Source organism: Heterocephalus glaber, unplaced genomic scaffold, assembly GCF_053883595.1.
Source record: "Heterocephalus glaber isolate CG9 unplaced genomic scaffold, H.glaber_assembly_v1.0 deba00001586, whole genome shotgun sequence".
NCBI classification, from domain to species: Eukaryota; Metazoa; Chordata; class Mammalia; order Rodentia; family Bathyergidae; genus Heterocephalus; species Heterocephalus glaber.
In genome coordinates, this window is record NW_028258364.1 from 118,134 (window position 1) to 140,822 (window position 22,689).

Sequence of the window (22,689 nt, forward strand, 5' to 3'; positions counted from 1 at the left end):
TTTCACTTGTTAAGATTTTTAAGTTCCTTGGTACTACTTGGTACAATCACAGGTTTCCTCATACACATGGTATATATTTCTGGCCAAATTTATTCCTGTTACTTTAGTGAATAGGATATTTTGACACTACTATTTTCTAACAAATTTTCTTGACATATATTTAAGTTATTTATCTTTAATAAATTTGAGCCCTTTAAAAAGTACTGTCATATTAAACAGGTATTTCAATCAATTCTCTTGGAATTATCCATTTAACAAGCATATCATTTGTAAGTTATTTTATTTTGACTCCTCCTTTTCCGCAACTCCCTTTATTTCATCTCCTTTCATTGCTTCAGTTAGAATTTCCTATGAGCAATAGCTTTATTTTTTTTTTCCTGAGCAATAGCTTTTTAAAAGCAACTTTTATATAACTTTCTCAATTACTTCCATGAGAAATTTTAAACTCCAATTAATATTGGTTATCATCAATCTTTGTAAAATATCTTCCATTTCACCAAAGAATATTACCTACTTGGTACACTGCATTATCTAAATTCATTTATGATTTCTTCTTCATCTGTGGTTATAGTCCCTCTCTTACTCCTGTTCCTGAGTCTCTCTTACCCTAATTATCTGTTATAAGTTTACTATTGTTAAACTTCCTCTATCTTGTTTAACTATCTTTTCCCATTTAAAAAATTTATTATTTCAATTTCATTCTTTTGCTTTCCTTCTTCCTATTTATTTATTTTGGAGAGGCAGCATAAAGCACTGGAAAGAGAAGGGTGATGTTTTTGGAATTTCTTCAGCTGAGAGCTTAGCTAAAATTTCATTATTTCTCGATTAATTATAATGAAATATATATATATATATATATATATATATATCCCTCTGAGTATAGCTTTGACCATGTGGCTTGAGTATTTAAATTGTAGTGCTGCAACTATTACTTTTACAAAATTGTACTATTGACTTTTGATTCCTTCTTTGTAAATTAAGAGAAAGTTCTTCAGATTGCAAGTGAGTTTCTTCCTTCCAATGACTGCTTTTATTATATATTTCCAATTTTGATGCATTGTGATCCATGAGAATCACTGTGACTCATTCTACTTTTCAGAAATTATTTTGTGTTGTATATGTGTAATGTCATTTGTAGTTTTAAATTTTGGATGGCTATTTGAAAATAATTTGTATTATTAAAATTATGAAATATAAAGGTCAATCTACAAAAGGCAAATGAATCTATTATATTCTCTATATTAATCAATGATAATATTTTCTTATTTTTCCTATCCTTTAACACTCTGTGAGAAGTACACCAAAGGGTCCATTATGACTATAGCTAAAGTTCTGTCCATTTCTTCTTGTAGTTTTTAATAGGTTTGGTTTTCACATGTCAATACTAGTTTATTAGGAGAATTCATGACAATTATATTTTCCTCTGTGAGTTTTAATTATAATCAAGGTAAAATGACCCTTTATATTATGTTTTTATTTTAAATTCTGTCATCCCTGTTTTTCCCATTTTGTATCAGATATGTTCTTAGAAATGGCACATTTTTCAGAAGCGTCTCAATGTTTCTGGTCCAGTGTACATATGCTTCTTTGTTTTCTATTGCTACTATGAAGTTTTCCTTGTTTTTCTATTTCCTTAACCAATTAAAGAAATTTTAAACTTTGTTTACTTTACTATGTAGATTTTCACTCTTACAATTTTAGGCTATCACTTCTTGGTTTTGTTTTCTTCCAATTGCTATTGTTCCCTACAGTTTTATTTTCTGGCACTTACTATAACTAAGTATAATTTACAATTCTTTAACAAGGAAAAAAATGTGGATACTTTCAGTAATACAAACAATGTGCACTGTAGAAAACAATGAATGATTTAATTACACTTTCATTGGGAAAATCTTTGCAAATATTTTGTAAGCTAATAAACAGTGATATTGCTAGTGAAAATAACTTTATATAAAGAACAGAATGCTGCAGAAGTCAAATTTAAATTTATATGACCGAATATTTATGCCTTGGAATTGTACTGTAACACATAGACGAGAAGATTACCTCTCCAAATACTTATCTAAGGTTCACACCTGAGTAATTTACTAAGCAAAGCCAAAATAATTTACAGAGCAAGATAAGATGATATGGCCTGACAAGTAATTCAAAGATTTATTGATGCTTACAAAAATCATCCTGTAGGCATGCCTGCGTCCCACATTTTATTGATAGAAATGAACTAAAATAAGGTGTTTTTGGAGCCTCAGAATGATGCAGGTGCCTGAGCAATGCAAATAGGCCAGTAGGACAAGTTAGGACTCAGAACAGGGATAAATATCTCCAGTGTGCATTATCAGGTATTCCATCATAGAATATATTTCAACAAATTTAGATGGCTACAATGCTGCTAGGCAATATAATCTTAAGGGCTCATCATTGTAAAAGTAGTCCACTGTTAACTGAAATATCACCATGTGGTGCATGATCATATAGAAGACTTATAAAATTCATTGTGGAAATCTAAAATACAGTCTTCTTATGGTGTAGATGAGACACAGTTAGCATTGTTACCAGTTTAGAACACATACTCAGTAATAAAAAGATTTATCTCTCATATTTTTCTCTCATACTTCTCTCTCAAACACTGTATCATACCACAGCATAATTTTTATTTTTTAGACTTATTTTACTAATAAGGAGACAGAAATGTAAGCTACTTAAAGAGGAGACATTCTAAACATACTTGGGGGGATGGCTGAGAATGAGATCAATTTCTTCAAAATATGTCCTGAAATTGGTATGGAAAATAGGCATCAAAATTTCTGGTAAACATGATACAAGAAAAAGGCATTGTTAGCCTAGTAAATAGGGGAAATCATTGGTTAAAACAAATGAATATTGAATGAGGAAACTTTTTCCTTCACAGTACTGGAAGCAAAGTGGTAGTGGAAACACTGTATTAGGCAGAGTACTGAGAAAACATTTGTTACTGTGAAACAATACCTCAGGGAATAAATCTGAGGATACAACAGGCTCCATGATGTTCCAATGTCTATAATTCATCTAAATGTCAGTAATAAAAAAATGAGGAGGAAGGAAGAAGATCACAAAAACCACACGGGCTTTTCTGTCTTTCTGCATGTAACTCTATGGGGATTCTCTATTAGAATTATGTAAGAGTGGAATCTGGCCTGTGATAATGTTAAGACAAATTATTCACAATATCGATACTTTCCATCCTGCATCTGTGGGTATGTAAGTATAGTCCAGAATTCAAATTCTTACTTTTGTCATACTTATAGCAAGGAACACTGGAAAATTTTCCCTCTGATGTTTGGCTAACTTGAACTCTTCTCCTGGCCCCACAAATGCATTCTGGAAACCATTTTTTTTCCTTTCTTTTAACTTGCACAGAATTTGTCTTTTCACAAAGAAATATTTGGCTCTGTTATCAAGTAGAGTGACACAAAATATATGCTAAGAGAAGTCTGATTATTTCAATTAGTTTTTTTGCTCCTTTGTCTGAAACAGTTATAGGTTCATGGAATGTGAATTTTGAACAGATCAGAAAGGTTATTAATTGCACAGAGAAGGGTAATGTTCCCATAGTAATTACATGCAATTATCTAGAGTAAAGGAAACATCATGCTGTGAGTCCTATGTTCAGTCCAGTGCTTTCTTCATTTCCTTGAATTTGTCCACATTTACCATATAAATACAGTGATAAAAGAGCCTGAGTATAATTTTCCCCAGTGATTTCCCATCCTGTTATTATGCCAAAGAGACAATACTGAGGACAACTGAAGAGATGACTTCACGTAGTAAGTTGCCATTCTATCTTCTTATGACAACTTACTAGTAAACATCACATGTCTTCTGTAGTACAACTTCACATTTTCATTTAGTTAGCTTGTATAAATCTTTACACTTATATGAAAAAGCATTTTTAAAAAAACATAGCATAATGTGCTTTGCCTTTGATTTCCCCCAGGAAATAAAATTTTATAAGAAACAATAAGACTTTCCTTTGGTATCATACTAGAAGGCACCTTTTTCTTTTATTGCTTATTTTAGAGCTGATTGGTGATAATTTTAGAGGCGAGCTTACTTTTTTTCTCTAGGCACTATAGAAGAGCGCAGTGGACCACACAGCCCAGAAGAGTTGGCCTGCAAGCATCTTAAAGGGGTTACCACATGCAAATCACCAAGCATGGGATTTGACCCTCAGCCTGGTAGGCTAAGAAACTAGATTGGTATGCTGAGGACATATCCACCCCTCTGGGGACTGACAGTGACTAAGTTGACAATGCTGACTTATAAAACCAGAATAATATTAATGTACAAGAACTGTTATCACTGGAACAACAGCATGTGTTCCTGCAGCTCAAGGCCTTAAGTCCAGTTCACTATAGGAAACTACTTCTAAGCAACAATACACTTGAAGTATATGAATAATGCATTCTCTTCCCATGAGCTGCCCTATATCGGAAAGAAAAATAATCCGAACAAGGGAAGTCAAGCTGGCGTGCCCGAAAGAAGAGCAAGAGATGGTGGATTCATGCAATGTTCAATGGCATTAAGCCAATGTATCCATTTCACAATAAGAATGTATATCAGCACAGGGACTGGTATGTTGAAAAATTACTGCCTACAACCTGCTGCATCGATCTGCACCCAAGAAATGGCTTGCCATGTGGTCAGAATTCACAGTGCACACTGATAAAACTCTCTGCATCTTTCTCCACATTAACCAAAAAGTTTTCCTCTCCCTCAGAACTTGGATAAGCACTTTTAATATCTGTAGCTTTAAAAAATTTTTCATGAGTGGTGATAGTGGGCATCCTTGTCTTGTTTCTGATTTTAGTGTAAAAGTTTTCAGTTTTTGACCATTTAGTATGATGTTGGCTGTTGGCTTTTTATAGATAGCCTTAATGAGGTCAAGATAAAGGCCTTCTATTCCAAATTTCTAAAGGGTTTTTATCATGAATAGGTGTTGGATTTTGTCAAATGCCTTTTCTGTGTCTATTGAGATGATCATATGGTTTTTGTCCTTGACTCTGTTAATATAGTGTATTACATTTATTGATTTACAAATATTGAACCATCCTTGTATCCCTGGGATAAATCCGACTTGGTCAAGGTGTATCATCTTCTTGATGATGCTCTGTATGCTGTTTGCCAGTATCTTGTTGAGGATTTTTGCATCTATGTTCATTAGGGAGATTGGCCTGTAGTTCTCTTTTGGGGTTGGGTCTTTCCCAGGTTTTGGAATCAAAGTAATACTTGCTTCCAGGAATGAATTTGGAAGCCTTGCTTCTCTTTCAATTTCCTTGATGAGTTTAAAGAGTAATGGTGATAGTTCTTGTTTAAATGTCTTGTAGAATTCAGCAGTGAAGCCGTCAGGACCTGGGCTTTTCTTTGCTGGTAAATTTTTTTAATACATTTTCAATTTCACTCATTGTAACTGGGGTGTTTGGAATTTCTATATCTTCTTTATTTAACTTTGGCAATTCATATGTATCTAGGAATCTGTCCATTTCTTCTGTGTTTTCCATTTTATTAAGAGTAGAGGTTCTCAAAGGAGGTACTGATGATGCTCTGGATTTCTGCTGGGTCTGTTGTGACTTCAATTTTTTCATTCTTAATTGCATGGGTTTGAGCCTTTTCTTTCCTTTATTTGGTAAGGTTGGGTAAGGATTTATCGATTTTATTTATTCTTTCGAAAAACCAACTCTTTGATTCATTGATTTTTTGTATCACTCTCTTAGTCTCCATTGCATTGATTTCTGCTCTGATCTTTATAATTTCCTCTCTTGTACGAGCTTTGGGTGTTCAACATCACTGGTTATTCGAGAGATGCAGATGAAAACAACACTGAGATTCCACCTCACCCCAGAAAGAATGGCTGCTATCAAGAAATCATCCAATAACAAATGCTGGAGGGGGTGTGGGGAGAAAGGAACCCTTCTCCATTGTTGGTGGGAGTGCAGACTGGTGCAACCACTATGGAAATCAGTATGGAGATACCTCAAAGAACTAGGGTTAGAGGTCTCATTTGACCCAGCTATTCCCCTGCTGGGTATCTTCCCAAAAGAATTAAAAGATTCATACCACAGCGATATATGTGCACGCATGTTTATAGTGACTCAGTTTGTAATAGCTAAAGCTTGGAAACAACCCAAGTGCCCATCAACTGGAAAATGGATAAAGAAGATGTGGGGTTTTTTAATAAAATGGAGTACTACTCAGCCATAAAGTATGAGAAACTAGAGACATTTATAGCTAAATAGATGCATATTGAGGCCATCCTCTTAAGTGAAATAAATAGGACACACATATGCAAATACTGAATAGTTTTTCTAGTGTGAGAAACTGAAAGTGTAATTAAGGATTAAAATGATTAAAATGAATAATGGATACTTTGAAATACAGAGAAAAGGCTCAAAAGCGTAGGGGTGGCAGGAGGGGAAGGGGAGAGATCAGAGTTACAGGCGGGAACCTGGAAAGAATCCATATATAGATTATGTTTAAAAGTATAGGAAGAGGCAGAAGACGACGAATTACCCAGCTGCAGACAGGCAGGTCTGTCCACACCCTACCGAGGTCCCCAGTCCCTCTGAACACTCCGATCAGCCCACTGCAGACAGGCAGGTCTGTGCATGCCCTACCGAGGTCCTGAGTCACACAGAAGACACTGAATCACCCCACTGCAGACAGGCAGCCACCTGATTACACATTACAAAGACGCAGAGGACACCAGACCACCAGACCAAGATATTGAGTCCCACTGTTCCTGGCCCAGAGGTAGGGGCTTCTGAGCCATCATCCCACTGCTCCTGGTCCAGAGGAAAGGGCTTCCCAGTCACCATCCCTCCCGCTGCTCCCAGCCCAGAGGAAAGGGCTTTTGGGCCACCTCCTGTCCCGCTGCTCCTGGGCCAGAGGAAGGGACTTCCGGGCCACCATCCCTCCCACCGCTCGAGGCCCAGTGGGAGGGGCTTCTGAACAACCATCCCACTGCTCCTGGTCCAGAGGAAGGGGTTTCCCGGCCACCATCCCTCCAGCTGCTCCCAGCCCACAGGAAAGGGCTTTTGGGTCACCATCCCTACCGCTGCTCCCGGCCCCTATCCCACCTAACCCAGCTCAGAGGAGGTAATCCGTGCAGGCGCTAACAGCCCCCCGCCCCAGTCGAAATGAGAAAACACGTAAATAAGTCTCAAAACCAGACTTCCAGATCACCGACAGCAACCCCAAAGGGAAATGACATGGAACACTCTGATACTCAATCACCTGAACCCACTGAACTGGCAACAAAAGGAGATCTAGAAAAAATGAAATCAGAAATAATTTCTCAGATAACAGGAGAAATTGTGCCCTTAGTGCAAGACATGATTAATAAATCTAGAGAGGAGCTGAGGAACATGATGGAATCCCAACATAAGAAACAAAAGGAATCCATAAAACAGATGCAAATAGATTTGCAGGACATGAAAAACTCCACTGAAAGTCTACACAGCAGAATGAGCCAGTGTGAGGACAGAATTTCAGATATAGAAGATAAGATTGCAATTAGTGACCAGGAAAAGAAAAATTGCTTCAAAATTATAAGGGAACATGAGAAATCAATCCAGCAGCTGCTAGATGATGCAAAAAAGAATAGCATAAGACTGATTGGGCTTAATGAAGAAACAGGAGAGAGTGCAGATGACATAAAAAATCTTTTCACAGAAATAATGGCAGAAAACTTCCCAAGCAGGGGAAAAGAGCTTGACATACAGATAAGTGAGCCATATAGGAATCCCAATAGCCTTGATCAAAAACAATCTACACATAGGCATATAATTGTTAAGATTCCAGCAACACAACAGAAGAACAAAGTTCTCCAAGCAGTCAGAGAAAAGAAACAAATCACATACAAAGGAAAGCCCATCAGAATCACAGCAGACTTCTCCACACAAACCATCAAGGCAAGAAGAGCTTGGAGTGACATATTCCAAGCCCTAAAAGAAAACAACCTCCAACCCAGATTGATGTGCCCTGCAAAACTATCTTTCAAAATGGATGGAGAAATAAGATACTTTCATGACCAAGAGCACCTTAGGAACTTCGTGAATACCAAACCAGCACTGCAAAGAATTTTACACAATATCCTAGGAACAGACATTGAGGAACACAACCCCAGGAAGTAAAGCAGAATGAACCCATCTGGCATGACAAGAAATTAAATGTAAAGGGGGAGAACCCAACAAAAAGAAAAAGTCATGGCAATGATAAGTCAATACATTGCAGTTTTAACCATCAATGTTAATGGTCTCAATTCACCAATCAAAAGAAATAGACTGGCAGAATGGGTCAAGAAGCAAAATCCAACAATATGCTGCATACAAGAAACACACTTAATTCAAAAGGAAACTCATAGACTGAAAGTTAAAGGGTAGAACAATATTCTATGCAACAGGAACCTGAAAAAAAGCAGGAGCAGCTATCCTCTTGGCAGATCAAGTAGATTTCAAACCAACACTGATTAAGAGAGACGAAGAAGGACCCTACATCCTTGTAAAGGGAAGAATCTGAGAGGAAGAGATGACAATCATAAATATCTATGCACAAACACTAGTGCACCCAACTATATAAAACAAATACTAACGGACATGAAAAGTCATATATGCACTAATACAATTGTAGTGGGGGACCTCAACACCCCACTGTCACAAATAGATAGATCAACTAGACTGAAAATAAGTAATGAAATACTAGAACTCAATCAAACTCTTGAACAAATGAACTTTACAGATGTTTACAGAGTCTTCCACCCCACAAAATCAGAATACACATTCTTCTCAGCTGCACTTGGGTCATTCTTCAAAATAGACCACATACTCACACATAGAACATGTTTAAGTAAGTGCAAAGGAATTGAAGTTATTCCCTGTATATTATCAGACCATAGTGCAATGAAATTGGAGATCCACAGCAAAAGAAACTCAAAAAATTTCATAAACACGTGGAAATTGAACAACATACTTCTGAATAACCAATGGGTCACAGAGGAAATTAAAGAAGCAATCAGACAGTTCCTTCAATTAAATGACAATGTCAATACAACATATCAGAATCTATGGGACACAGTGAAAGCAGTTTTATGAGGGAAATACATAGCAGTGAATATACACATTAGGAAAACAGAATGAGCCCAATTAAACAACCTGATGCTGAACCTCAAGCTTCTAGAAAAAGGAGAGCAGGACAACCCCAAAGCTCACACAAGGGAGGAAATTATAAAGATCAGAGGAGAAATCAATGCAATGGAGACTAAGAGAACGATATAAAAAAATCAATGATACCAAGAGTTGCTTCTTCGAAAAAATCAACAGAATTGTCAAACCTTTAGTCAACCTTATCAGAAAAAAGAAAAAAAAGGCCCAAATCCATGCAAATAGGAATGAAAAGGGTGAAATTACAACAGACCCAGCAGAAATCCAGAGGATCATCAATACCTACTTCCAGAACCTATATGCCAATAAGATGGACGACACAGAAGAAATGGACAGATTCCCAGATACATATGAATTACCAAAGTTGAACGAAGAAGACCTAAAACTTCTGAACAACCAATATCAACCAATGAAATTGAAAATGTAATTAAAAACTTATCAACTAAGAAAAGCCCAGGCCCTGATGGCTTCACTGCTGAATTCTACAAGACATTTAGAGAGGAACTGCTGCCACTACTGTTTAAACTCTTCAATGAAATTGAAAGGGAAGCAATACCCCCAAATTCATTCCTGGAAGCAAGCATCACCTGGATCCCCAAAGCAGAGAAAGACCCAACCAAAAAGGAGAACTATAGGCCAATCTCACTAATGAACATAGATGCAAAAATCCTTAATAAGATACTGGCAAACAGAATGCAGAAGATCATCAAGAAGATCATACACCCTGATCAAGTGGGATTCATCCCAGGGATGCAGGGATGGTTCAATATACGCAAATCAATCAATGTAATACACTATATCAATAGAGCCAAGGACAAAAACGATATGATTATCTCCATAGATGCAGAAAAAGCATTTGACAAAATCCAACATGCATTTATGATAAAACCCTACAAAAAATTGGAATAGATGGTCTCTACCTCAAACGGATAGAAGCCATCTATGAAAAGCCAACAGCCAATATTATACTAAATGGTCAAAAACTGAAATCCTTCACACTCAAATCAGGAGCAAGACAAGGATGTCCACTATCACCACTTTTGTTCAATATAGTTCTGGAAACATTAGCCACGGCAATTAGACAAGAGAAAGAAATAAAAGGAATAATGATAGGTAATGAAGAAGTCAAATTGTCATTATTTGCAGCTGACATGATACTCTATATAGAAGACCCCAAGAACTCCACCAAAAGTCTTCTAGACTTAATAACCAAATTCAGTCAAGTAGCTGGTTACAAGGTCAACACACAAAAATCAATAGCTTTCCTCTACAGGAACAACAGACTCACTGAGAGAGACATAGGGCAAATAATTCCTTTCACAATAGCATCCAAAAACCTGAAATACCTAGGAATCATCCTAACTAAAGAAATCAAAGACCTCTTCTCTGAAAACTATGGCACTCTGAAAAGAGAGATTGAAGAGGATATCAGAAAATGGACAGACATCCCCTGTTCCTGGGTAGGAAGGTTTAATATAGTGAAAATGGCCATACTTCCAAAACTGCTATGGAGATTTAATGCAATTCCAATTGAGATCCCAGCAGCATACTTCATAGACCTCCAGAAAACAATCCAAAAATTCATTTGGAGCAAGAAGAGACCCAGAATAGCAAAAGCAATTCTAGGTAACAGAGACATGGCAGGGGGTATCACAATCCCCAACCTGCAACTCTACTACAAAGCTACTGTGATAAAAACAGCATGGTACTGGCAAAGAAACAGACTTGAGGACCAGTGGAACAGATTAAAAGATGCAGAAACAACGCCAGACACAGTCAGCCATCTCATCTTTGACAAAGGAGCCAAACACCCTCACTGGAGGAAAGATAGCCTCTTTAATAAATGGTGCTGGATAAATTTGGCTTCAACTTGCCAAAGATTAAAACTAGACCTATATCTCTCACCATGCACTAAACTAAAATCAAAATGGATTAAAGATCTCAATATTGAAATAGAAACTCTGAACCAGTTGGAACAGAGGTTGGGTAGAACCCTTGAAGACATCGGTGTAGGAAAAGATTTTATGAACAAAACCTCAGTTGCCTGTGAACTAGCACAAACAATCAACAAATGGGATCTCTTCTTATTAAAAGGCTTCTGTACAGCAAGAGAAACCACCAGCAGTGTGAAGAGACAACCCACAATGTGGGAAAATATCTTCACCTGCTCTTCCTCATACAAAGGTTTACTATCTCGAATCTATAAAGAACTTAAAAAGATCAGACCTCCCAAATTTAAAGACCCAATCCAAAAATGGGCATCTGAAATGAACAGACATTTCTCAGACAAAGAAGTAGAAATAGCAAATAAATACATGAAAAAATGTTCAGTATCACTGGTTATTCGAGAGATGCAAATGAAAACAATGTTGAGATTCCACTTCACTCCATAAAGAATGGCTGCTATCATGAAATCGACCAATAACAAATGCTGGTGGGGCTGTGGGGAAAGAGGAACACTGCTCCACTGCTGGTGGGAGTGTAGACTGGTGCAACCACTGTGGAAATCAGTATGGAGATACCTCAAAGACCCAGGACTGGAAATCCCATTTGACCCCACTATTCCACTGCTGGGGATCTTCCCCAAAGAATTAAAAGAATCATACCACAGTGATATATGTGCACCCATGTTCATAGCAGTGCAGTTTGTAATAGCTAAAACTTGGAAACAGCCCAAATGCCTATCAACTGGTGACTGGATAAAGAAAATGTGGGGTTTTTTTATAAAATCGAGTACTACTCAGCCATAAAAAATGAGAAATTAGAGACATTTATAGCTAGGTGGATGCACATTGAAGCAATACTCTTAAGTGAAATAAATAGGACATACATGTGCAAATACCGAATAGTTTCTCTGGTGTGAAAAACTGAAAGTGTAAATAAGGACTAAATGTATAATAGGTAATGTGAAATAGGAAGAAAAAGGGCAAAGGGGAAGGAAGTGGGAGGGCTAGGGGAAAGGATAGAAGGGAATGGGATTAATATGAGAAAATGGAAAAACAGGAACAAAATCTTTGTAAATGGGGAGGACTGGAGGGGTTGAAGGGAGGGCTGGGCAAGGGTGAAAAATAAGAACCAGGAGAGACTATGTAAAGGCGCAAATTTCCAATGATGAATGTCATTATATTGTATACCTAAAATGTACCAATTATTGGAATGAATAATCAATAATGTAAAATAGGAAGAAAAGGTCCAAAGGGGTAGGGGTAGTGGGAGGCATAGGGGAAAGGAAAAAATGACGAGAAATGGAAAAAATGGAAATAAAGTCTTTGTAAATAGGGAAGGGTGGAGGGCGTGAAGGGAGGGCTAAGAATGGGGAAAAAATAAGAACCAAGATGCATTATATAAAGGTACAATTCCCAATGAGAAATGTAATTGTGTTGTATACCTATAATGTACCAACAAAAGAATTTAATACAAAAAATAAATAAATAAGTAAATAAATAAATAAATAAAAGTATAGGAAGAGATTAGATAGAGGCTAGGCTGGATCTCATCAGTAGGTTGGGAAGGAAGAGTCACTGAGATCAAATGAGAGAAGGGTACATTTCCAGAAGAAGCACATACAACTATGTACAGTACACAGTACTTGATAGTATGATTAATGACTGTTACTGTTTTATGTACTTATCATAACATGCTGTGCTTTTCATCCTTTAGAGCATAATCCTCCTTATGTAAAAGAGTTTACTGTAAAAGTGTGCTGCTATTCCAATGGCAGCCTCATGCATCTTGTGTTTAACTGCATATTTGGATAATATCAAGGGGCCATCACAGATGATTGATGTATACCTTCTCAGTTTGTACTTAGAAGTTGGCACTCTGTGTGGTACTTTGTGATACACACGGATGAAATTGCCTAATAACATATCTCGGATTATAGTTCCACCACGTGTCACATGACTGTATTGAAATTTAAATTTAAAAAAATTTGCCTATGTGGAGTCTACTAGCTAATTAGAACTTTTTTCCAGACCACTATTTGTTCAATATTAGTTTTGAAAATCTTTCTAAAACAAATTACATCCTTTGATGTCTTGTTAATGCTTGAGATTTTTTTTTTAAATTATATGGAAAAATGTTCAAGTACTTTTCAGTTTTGCTTTGGTTGAGTTCTATACATTTGAATGTTATTAGTTTTTTCCCTTGCATTGCTTTCCTTTGAATAATTTTAATTTTTGTATATATGTGTGTTTAGTGAATGATAATAAAGTTACACATTGAAAAAAAATTTTTCATAAATGATATTACTTGTCCTTTCCTCTATCTGATACTCTTCTTTAGTAAAATCAGCCAAATCTTCTCACCTGAAAACTATTCAGACCTTTTAATGTAATTTTATATAGCTAAGTGTTGCTTCGTTAGAGTTTTACTTTTAAAATTTAATCTTTAGGGATTTTGTTTTTGGAGACAGGGTCTTGCTATGTAGTTTAGGCCAGGCTTAACCTCACTATGTATCCCAGGATGGCCTTGAACTTGAGGTGATCCTCCTGTCTCAGTCTCCACAGTGCTGGGACTACAGGTGTCCACCACTGTGCATAGACAAATTACAATCTTTAGAAGGCACTTATCTTTTCTTTACTTCCAGGTTCTTGGGAGAACATAAACAGGTTAGACTTATTTTCACAATCACATATGTCCTGCCTTACAAATATACTGATAATTGGAAACCTTCTGTTATGTGTCTTGATATCCCCCAAAGCCTCATGCCTAGTACAATGCTAGGCTCAAGGGCTCTAGGATTGAGGGTGTGAATGCTACCCACCCTAAGTAATCTGTATAGGATATAAGGGGCAGAAAGATGCTATTAAGTTCTTTTGTTGCTTTTGCTGTCTTCTATTGCTATGAACCATTGCTCCCCTGTTACCCTTCCGTGGTGCCAGCTGATTATGGACTGAACCCTCTACAAACTATGTGCTAAATAAATCTTTTCCCCTTTAATTTTGATTGTTGGGTATTTTGTCTCAGCAATGAAAGAAAAGTAACTAAGACACATTCCATTTTTTGAGATTGTATTATTCCACCATTCCTGAAGTTAATGTTTTTCTCTAACCTGGATATAAACATGTAAGATCTTGAGGGCAGGGACTTTTACTTTGCTCACTGATTTATCCCAAGTGCCTAAAGCAGTGCAGTCAATAAATATTTACTGAATGAATAAATGAATGTGATATTCGAAACCACATATTTAAAAACAATTAAAAAAAGGAAGACACTGAAGCACATTATCAACTTGATGTCTCATTTCATCTACTCAATTAAAACCTATCACTTTTACAAAATTCTTGTGAAATTGAATTATAATAATGATAAAATACACAGTGCAAATACAAAAATAATATTCTAACAAATGTCAGCTGGCTTTATCAACACAAAATTATGTCAAAATTCTTTTATCATTCTATTTTCATTTTTTCTCATACATTTTATTCTTTAAAATTACATTTGAGAGAAAGAAGTATCTGGAGATACGTTGTTTTGAAGTAAGCACCGAGTATAGGTCAATGGAAAGGCTTTACCTATGACTTTATTCTTCTTTCCATTTTTTATAGGTGTACAAAGCAAACTTCTAATGCACTGCTGGTTTACATTTCCCATGTTTTCATTCTAAACAAAAACAAAAACAAAACAGCTAAAAAGATAGACACTGATTTGTCTAGATGCCATATTATCTATATGGTACATCTGAACCTAATATCTTCGCCTCTTGTTAGTTAGATATAAAATAGGAGTATAGAAAATGACCAAATCATAAGTTAGTTCATGTAAGCACAATATGAAGCAATCAGCCTACTTTATTAAAAATAATATTCCAGATTTTTTTTTATTTTAAACTTCCCAAGTAGCTTATAGTAATATTCAGTGAAAATATTTATTCAGTATCTACTATAACAGTGAAGTAGATGCTTCTATTTAACAAAACTGGCAGAATCCAAAAGCATCAAGCCACCTAGGAAACTATGTACAACAAACCTGTTCTTCTTTGGTAATACCACTGGGTCTGCTGCCCACACTGGCAAAGTGGGAAAAAGGTGCCCTGATATGCAAGAGCAAGATCAAGGCAGCTGCTTCAAAGAGCAATGCTTTTCTGAAATAAGATGAAGGAAAATACTAGAATTCTGTGTTTTCAGGGTCTGAGGAAGACATCTTCATTGTTTCACTATGAAGGAAAACAGCTACCCATTTTCTCACAGTCACTATGGTAGATATGTAAGTTCAAACCAAATGAAACTTAATTTTTTAGATAAAATAAAAAACTCCAGCAATACTATTGAAGGACTGCCAAAGACATTATGTAGGTAATAGTTAAGTTATTTCACAACTGGTATATAATAGTTGATTAATACACATTTAAAAACTGGAAGAAGTACAGAGAAAAATACTCAATTGTAGCTCCCAACAGCATGTTATTAGCTATTCTATTCCCCTTCATTAGATCAGGAAAGCACAGATTGCCCCCAGTCATCATTTCTAGAGCTGGTCCTTCAGCTGCAGAGCAGCTGTATGTACAGGTCTGATGGGAAAACAGCCTTTCAGCTCCAAGGCCCAAATCGGGTTACTTACTGTCCAGAGAAACCTTTTGTCCTTGCTGACATCTGGGATATTAAGTGGTTCCATAGTGTTTTTGACATACTGAGCATACATGTAATTGATGTTGTTTGCATCACATTCCCTGTGGAAACAACAGATATGAGTTCCTTCTGTGCAACGAGTAAACTCAAGCAAACAGTTAAATAAATGATGAAAAAGAAAGAACACCAGTCTTAACTTATAGCATAAAAACTGTATCATAGTTGGAAAACACAGCTTTGTTTTGCTTTCTAATACTGAGGATTGAACCCAGGGGCCTGGCACTGAGCTACCTTCACAGCCTTTAAAAAAACTTTTATTTTGAGATAGGGTCTCATTAAGTCATTTAGTTCCCCAGGCAAAGCAATTCTTGATCTTCCTGCATCAGCCTCCCAGGTAGCTAGGATTACAGGCATGCAGCACCATGAACCTTTAAATGCATCTGATGACTTACAACTTTGGTAGTTACTATAATTTAAATGTTTTGAAAAGACAAAAATCTCACAATTTTTAAGCTATCTAAAACAAAAATGTCATTAGTAATCTTATTATAGGTTAAGCATCTATAACATAAAAATGAATAATCTGAAGATACGAAAAGATCCAAAATCCAAAACTTTTGAACACTAACACTAACATGAAGCCTCAAGTAGAGAATTCTACACCTTCCCTTTTACAGAGAGGTGCAACTGAAATAAGGCATGCTAAAAGTATTGCATAAAATTACTTTCAGGCTCTATGTGTGAGGTGTATATGAAACATAAATGAATTTTGTGTTCAGATGTGGGTCCCATCCCCAAAATATCTCATTATGTTTATGTGAATATTACAACATAAAAAAAAATAAAAAAATCTATGACACTTCCAACCCCACGCATTTCAAATAAGGGATACTCAATCTGTACCTTTGTAAATGTCATTTAATGTGAAATTCATTGAATATCTCTCCATTCTTATTTTCTCATCAGATTACAGAATCACTAAGGTCTAGCACTTCTCCTTCCTCAATTATTTATTTTATGTATATCTATGCATTACAACAACCCTGAACACATTCTGTGACTAGAGGAATTACAAAGCGGGCCTAGAACATTTTTACTAAGCTCTTTTCTCTAGGGGAGTCTTTTTCCATGTTCCCTGTCTTTTTCTTTCCTCCTTTTCCTTAACATAGTCCCTATGATTTAAGTTTCATCTCTACATTATTTTTTCTACTTTGAGATCTTTTATGACACTGTTTTTAAATTTTAAAATGGAGTACTACTCAGCCATAAAGAATGTGAAATAGAGACATTTATAGCTAAATGGATGGACCTTGAGGCCATACTCTTCAGGTTTTTTTTTGGTACCAGGGATCGAACTCAGGACCTTGCACTTTCGAGGCAGGTGGCGGAACCACTGAGCTAAAACCCCAGCCCTTGAGGCCATACTCTTAAGTGAAATAAACAGGACACACGTGTAAATACCAAATAGTTTCCTTGGTGTGAGAAACTGAAAGTGTAAATGAGGATCAAAATGTATAACAGATAACGTGAAATAGGAAGAAAAGGTCCAGAGGGGAAGGGGAAGGGGAAGTGGGGATGGGAGAAAGGAAAGAAGGGAAAGGAAAAAATGAGAAAAGAAAAAATGGAAACAAAGTCTTTGTAAATAGGAAGGGGTGCAGAGGTTGAAGGGAGGGCAAGGGAATGGGGAAAATAATAAGAATCAAGATATATTTATTATGTACAGGTACAAATTCCCAATGATGAATGTCATCATATTGCATACCTAAAATGTACCAATATACTTATTGAATTAAAAAAACCTCATCTTCCTCAAATTTTTGAACGAACAATATTTTCACCAGTTTTTCCAGTCTTCTGTTTACTGGGTTGAGCAACAAGTATAAAGCTAATGTCAGAGGGCACACTGTCAGTTCTGGGAGGGGAAACAGGATAGGGCACATGTTTTCATCAGAAAACTCCCTGTGTTCTCTGGGGGTGGGGATGAGTTTGGCAGAGGGTCAGGTTATGGCACCAACTTCAAGAGAAAGAATGTGCCCATCTTAACTGTAATATCACTAACTGAAGAAATAGACTTGTACAAAGACTTGTAGCAGCAGATATTTTAAAATGAGATCTATGACTCAGGAAAAATGTCCACTTGTTTTGCCTTCTCAAAGTTCCAATATTTTGCTTATCTTCTTTCCTTCACACTAAACATACCCAAACTACTTCCCGATACTGGTTTCATATTGTATTCTTGGGCACCAGCAATACCACAAACATTTCTAACGTCTGGGCCTCATTCCTGGCCAAGATATTTTGGTTTCTCTTTCTTTGCTATTTATTTTAGCTTGAGTATAATTTGGTCAAACAGTACCCATCACTGGCCAGGATTATGTGTAAGTGGAAAACAATGTAGAGAAAATGACAGAATAGTAGCATATGACTAAATGAACATTAGATGGAATATTTCTCAAGAATATACTGATAATCTGCAAAGGCACACAAACCATCATGTGCATCAGACCTAAGAACACACTCTCGGGGTCCTGTGTCCTACATACTATCTGGATGATACACAAGAGGAGATTATGAGTAAATGCAGGTTTCAGGTTAATAAAATGATATCCAAAACTACAAATACTTTTTAAACAGACTCGGGGACAGAAAATAAGAAGCTATAGTAAAGATAGGGAAAATCAAGGCATGGCCACTGGAAAAAGTACTACTTTGGAGAAGATGCCTTTGTATCAATCCCTTGAAAAGTGACAATAATAGTAATAACTGTTACTATTTTCATCCCCATCATATGTTAAAAGCAGGAGCCAGAAAAAACATAAAATGCTTAAACAACTTGTCAGAGAGCATAAATTCAAACTTACGGGAGTTGACAGAGAGAAGTAAAAGTACTAAAATTACTTATTAATGAGCAGATACCTAATTTCTTTTTTAATTACCTGAAAGCTTTAAGTTTTCCTGATGATTACTTTAGTGAAGAATGCTTTTTAAATTTAGGAGAGTTTGACATGTTTATTTTTCCCTCTGTAAGAAATGTTGGTAATTTCTTCATCCCTGCACTCCATAAAAACAGCTTGAACATCTGTCCTCTGAGAGGCCCTCTCAGCATTACATGGGAGTAACGCAAGCTCACATACACAGGTCTGTAACTGTCATCAGGAGCTTTCAATCTAGGAGAAAGCTGTGGCCGAATGAGAAACACAATGTCTCATCACATGCACTGTCTGGGCAGAGTCTAGTGCATAGGTGTCCTCTGTTCATCAAGAACTCTTCCCTTCTCCCCTTGTCTGGACAAGGAGCCACTGAGAACAAAAACTGACTGGATTTCTCAGCCATCCTTATGGCTTACTGTCACCGCAGGACTGAGTTCCAGTAGGCTGTAGGAGGCAATATGTCTGACTGTTCCTAAACATATTACTAGGAGACTGCTAACAGACGCTCTCTGCCTACTGTTTCCCTGTTCTCCATTCTACCATTTCAAACATTGATATGATGGCTGGAGCTGCATCCTTGATCCTGAAGGGAAGGGCTTAGGATGCAAGGTGGGGAAGCCCAAAGCTACCTGGTTCCCCGAAGCCTATGTGACACAGCTGAAGCACCAGCCCTGAGCTGCCTCCTTCTGGGCTTTCACAGCAGACAGTAACCCTGCATTCCTGTTGAAGTTATTTTTATTTTGGATTTGCATGATTCAGTTAAACCCAGCTGGTAACAATGCAAATGCCACACATGTAGAGAAGATGGCCACATAGCACCCAATGGGATGGATTAGGGAAGAGGTGGCATGGCAAAAATGCATGACTGGATGGCTGAGACTTAAAAAGGAAAGAAAAACATCACGAATGAAGGGAGGGTGGAAAAAACAGGCAGAAAAATAAAAGCAATATAAAACACATTAAAGTGGAAGAGTCCTATGCATATTTGGAAAACACTAAACAGTTACTGATTGTGTCAGGAATAATAAAATGATGACTTCATGTTGAAAACGTTAGGCTAAGAAGGACTATGGAAGATTTTGACAGTGCAATACAATGAATATAGATGTCATCTTTTAAATAACAGGAGTATTACAGTGGCCTCTCAGAGCTCCGACTGCAGGAAGTGTAACTGAACCATGTCTCTGCTTGCTATGCTCTGGAACCCAGCAGTACGTGACACCTCCCAGGCTGCTCCTACACACAGACAGAACACATCAGCAGTACCAAGGTAGCGCTGTTCGTATGGGGGGGGGGGCACTCAGGACTCCATTGACAGGAAATTTGGGCCAGAGGACCTCCCAACAGCCTTGCCAAACTTTCCTTAGAACTCTCAGGCATCTGAGACCCTTTACACATCCTGTCCCTAACCCTCCGCAGTCTGGGTCAGGCTGTCATATTGGCCTGGCTCTCCTGGCCTTTTCTAGATATCTGCCCTTTTACTTTCACAGGCTCTTTCTCCTGATAAATTTCTGCACATTTAAACCAGGCTTGACATCTGCTTCTTGGAAAATTTGGGCCAAGTCAGACATCTAAGTTTTCTGCATACTGGTGGGTATCAATGATGTAATATAAGAGTGAATTCCTGGGAAGATAAGAATTAGGAATGGGAAACTCAGAAAGAAGCATTGGTATTTTTAAAAATTACATAGGGACCATTTTAGGCCAAAGATTGTAGAATACATCAGAAACACGGAAATAATAACTAACATTTAATGAGAAGTTTTCTGAAGCATTTTATATGCACTAGGTTCATTCAGTGATTACTATAGTTCTGCCACTGCAGATGATGTAATTGAAGCTTCCATAGGTTTAAATAATTACACAAAGATCTATAGCTAGTAGATGGTGGTATTTAAATTTAAAAACAATCAGTCTGATTTCTACTTAATGACCAATTTTTTTCAGTTTTTTTGAGGAATCACCATACTGACACCCATATTAGTTGTACCAATTTACTCTTCTACCAATAGTAGAGAAGTGTTCCTTTTGCCTCAAAGCCTCACCAGCATTTGTTATTGGTTGATTTCTTGGTAATAGCTATTCTTTTTGGATTGAGATGGAATCTCAGTGTTGTTTTAATTTGCATTTCTCAAGTGATCAGTGATGTTGAACATTTTTTTCATGCATTTATTTCCTGTTTCTACTTCTTCATCTGAGAAGTGTCTATTCATTTCAATGCCTGTTTTTGGATTGGGTCTTTACATTTGGGGGTTTGATTTTTTTGAGTTCTTTATAATTCTAGGTATTAATCCTTTGTCTGACGAATAGCTGGTAAAACATTTTCCCCATTCTGTGGGTTTTCTCTTCATTTTGTGGTTTCTTTTCCTGCACAAAAGCTGTCTAATGGGATGAGCTAAAAGATTAATTCTATGTATCTGTCCCTTTATAATTAAAATGTGCTAAGCCTGTTTTTATAAAGAGCATAAAGTTAATTAGTATGGAATTATACCACTCAATATCTATTTCTCAAAATAAAGAGCTAATACAAAGTATATCAGCTTCATATTTACTTCTTCCTTCTAACTGCCTGCCACTCTGAACTGTAGCACAGAAAGTAAAACCTCGTGCCACCCATTCTTTGGGAATTCCTGGGCACCTCAACCCCCAGAGCTTACTGTGCTTCTTCCCACTAATGATATGACTCTAGTAAAGGTGTACAATATTACCTTGAATACTTTTTAGTTTTATACTTAACAGCTCAAATTACAGTCAATATATTACTTTAAGTTATAAACAATAATTAGTGGATTGGTTGGAAAAATCTCAAGAATCATGATTTCCAACTCACAAATAACTGCCTAAAAAGAATGATTTACTAACTACTAGCATGAAAATACCCAGCACCTCATCTTGAAAAGCATTTAGTAGTAAGAATTGGAGAGTGTTAAATCCAATCCATAATCAATTTTAGAAATACAATAGTCTACTAGTGAACAATAAGCATCAATATCTATTTAGTCCTTTTTCAAAATGTTGAGGTTACTAAACACTGGTTCTGGTTTACTTTTCATAAAATTAGCCTGACATCTAAATATTAAATTAAATTTTAACAAAATATTATCACATGACTATGAGGTCGTTTACTGTATCAGTAGAATAAAGGCTGATTTTTAAAATATTTAGCTGACATAAGGCATTAATACTGAATGAATTTTATTACTGTAAAATCAGTTAACAAATCAGTAAATTTAATCTCATTTAAGGTGATCACAATAAGCTCATTGTCAATAACCCTAAAAAATATCTTTATATAGGAAGAAAAGGTCCAAAAGGGAAGGGGAAGTGGGAGGGGTAGGGGAAAGGAAAGAAGGGAAAGGACTAAATATGAGAAAAGGAAAATTGGAAACAAAGTCTTTATAAATAGGGAGGGGTGGAGGGGGTGAAGGGAGGGCAGGGGAATGGGGAAAATATAAGAATCAAGATACATCATGTAAAGGTACAAATTCTCAATGATGAATGTCAGCATATTGCATACCTAAAATGTACCAATAAAATGAATGAATGAAAAAACTCTTTATACTAAGACTATCTTTGAATAGTTAAAATATTGTAAATGGGAAAATAGCTTTGACTGGGCTTACAAAGAAAGAACTACTGACATTACTAGACAATATTCTAGAAATAATAAGTTTTGATTTAAATACACACACTTAACAAGCTAAGCATTTTAAGTCTCTGGAGTCAGTTTCAGAAAAATATAGATTTTATTTGTTTTTTTGAAGCTGAACATTCACCAGCAGAGGTCACTATTATACCAGGTCTCTGGATCTGTTTGGCTATACTAAAAATTAGACCTGACTGAACTTATAATAAAAATCAAAATCCCAACACAGAAAATATATAAGTATATAACTGCTGCATAAAAATTCAAAGGTAAATCTAAATGATTAATCATTTTATACTTTTAATAAGCACCATCATGCAATTTTCCAATTGCCCAATGGAGATAAA

The 22,689-nt window shown here is 36.4% G+C and overlaps 1 protein-coding gene across 1 annotated transcript in view; it reads right to left on the reverse strand.

The window, feature by feature from the left end:
* The window catches only part of Pde5a (phosphodiesterase 5A), a 144,511-nt gene that overhangs the window by 56,014 nt on the left and 65,808 nt on the right, over positions 1-22,689 (reverse strand). The window contains 2 exon segments of the mRNA XM_087193237.1: positions 14,714-14,801; positions 15,759-15,867. Coding sequence (XP_087049363.1) covers positions 14,714-14,801; positions 15,759-15,867 — 197 coding nt within the window.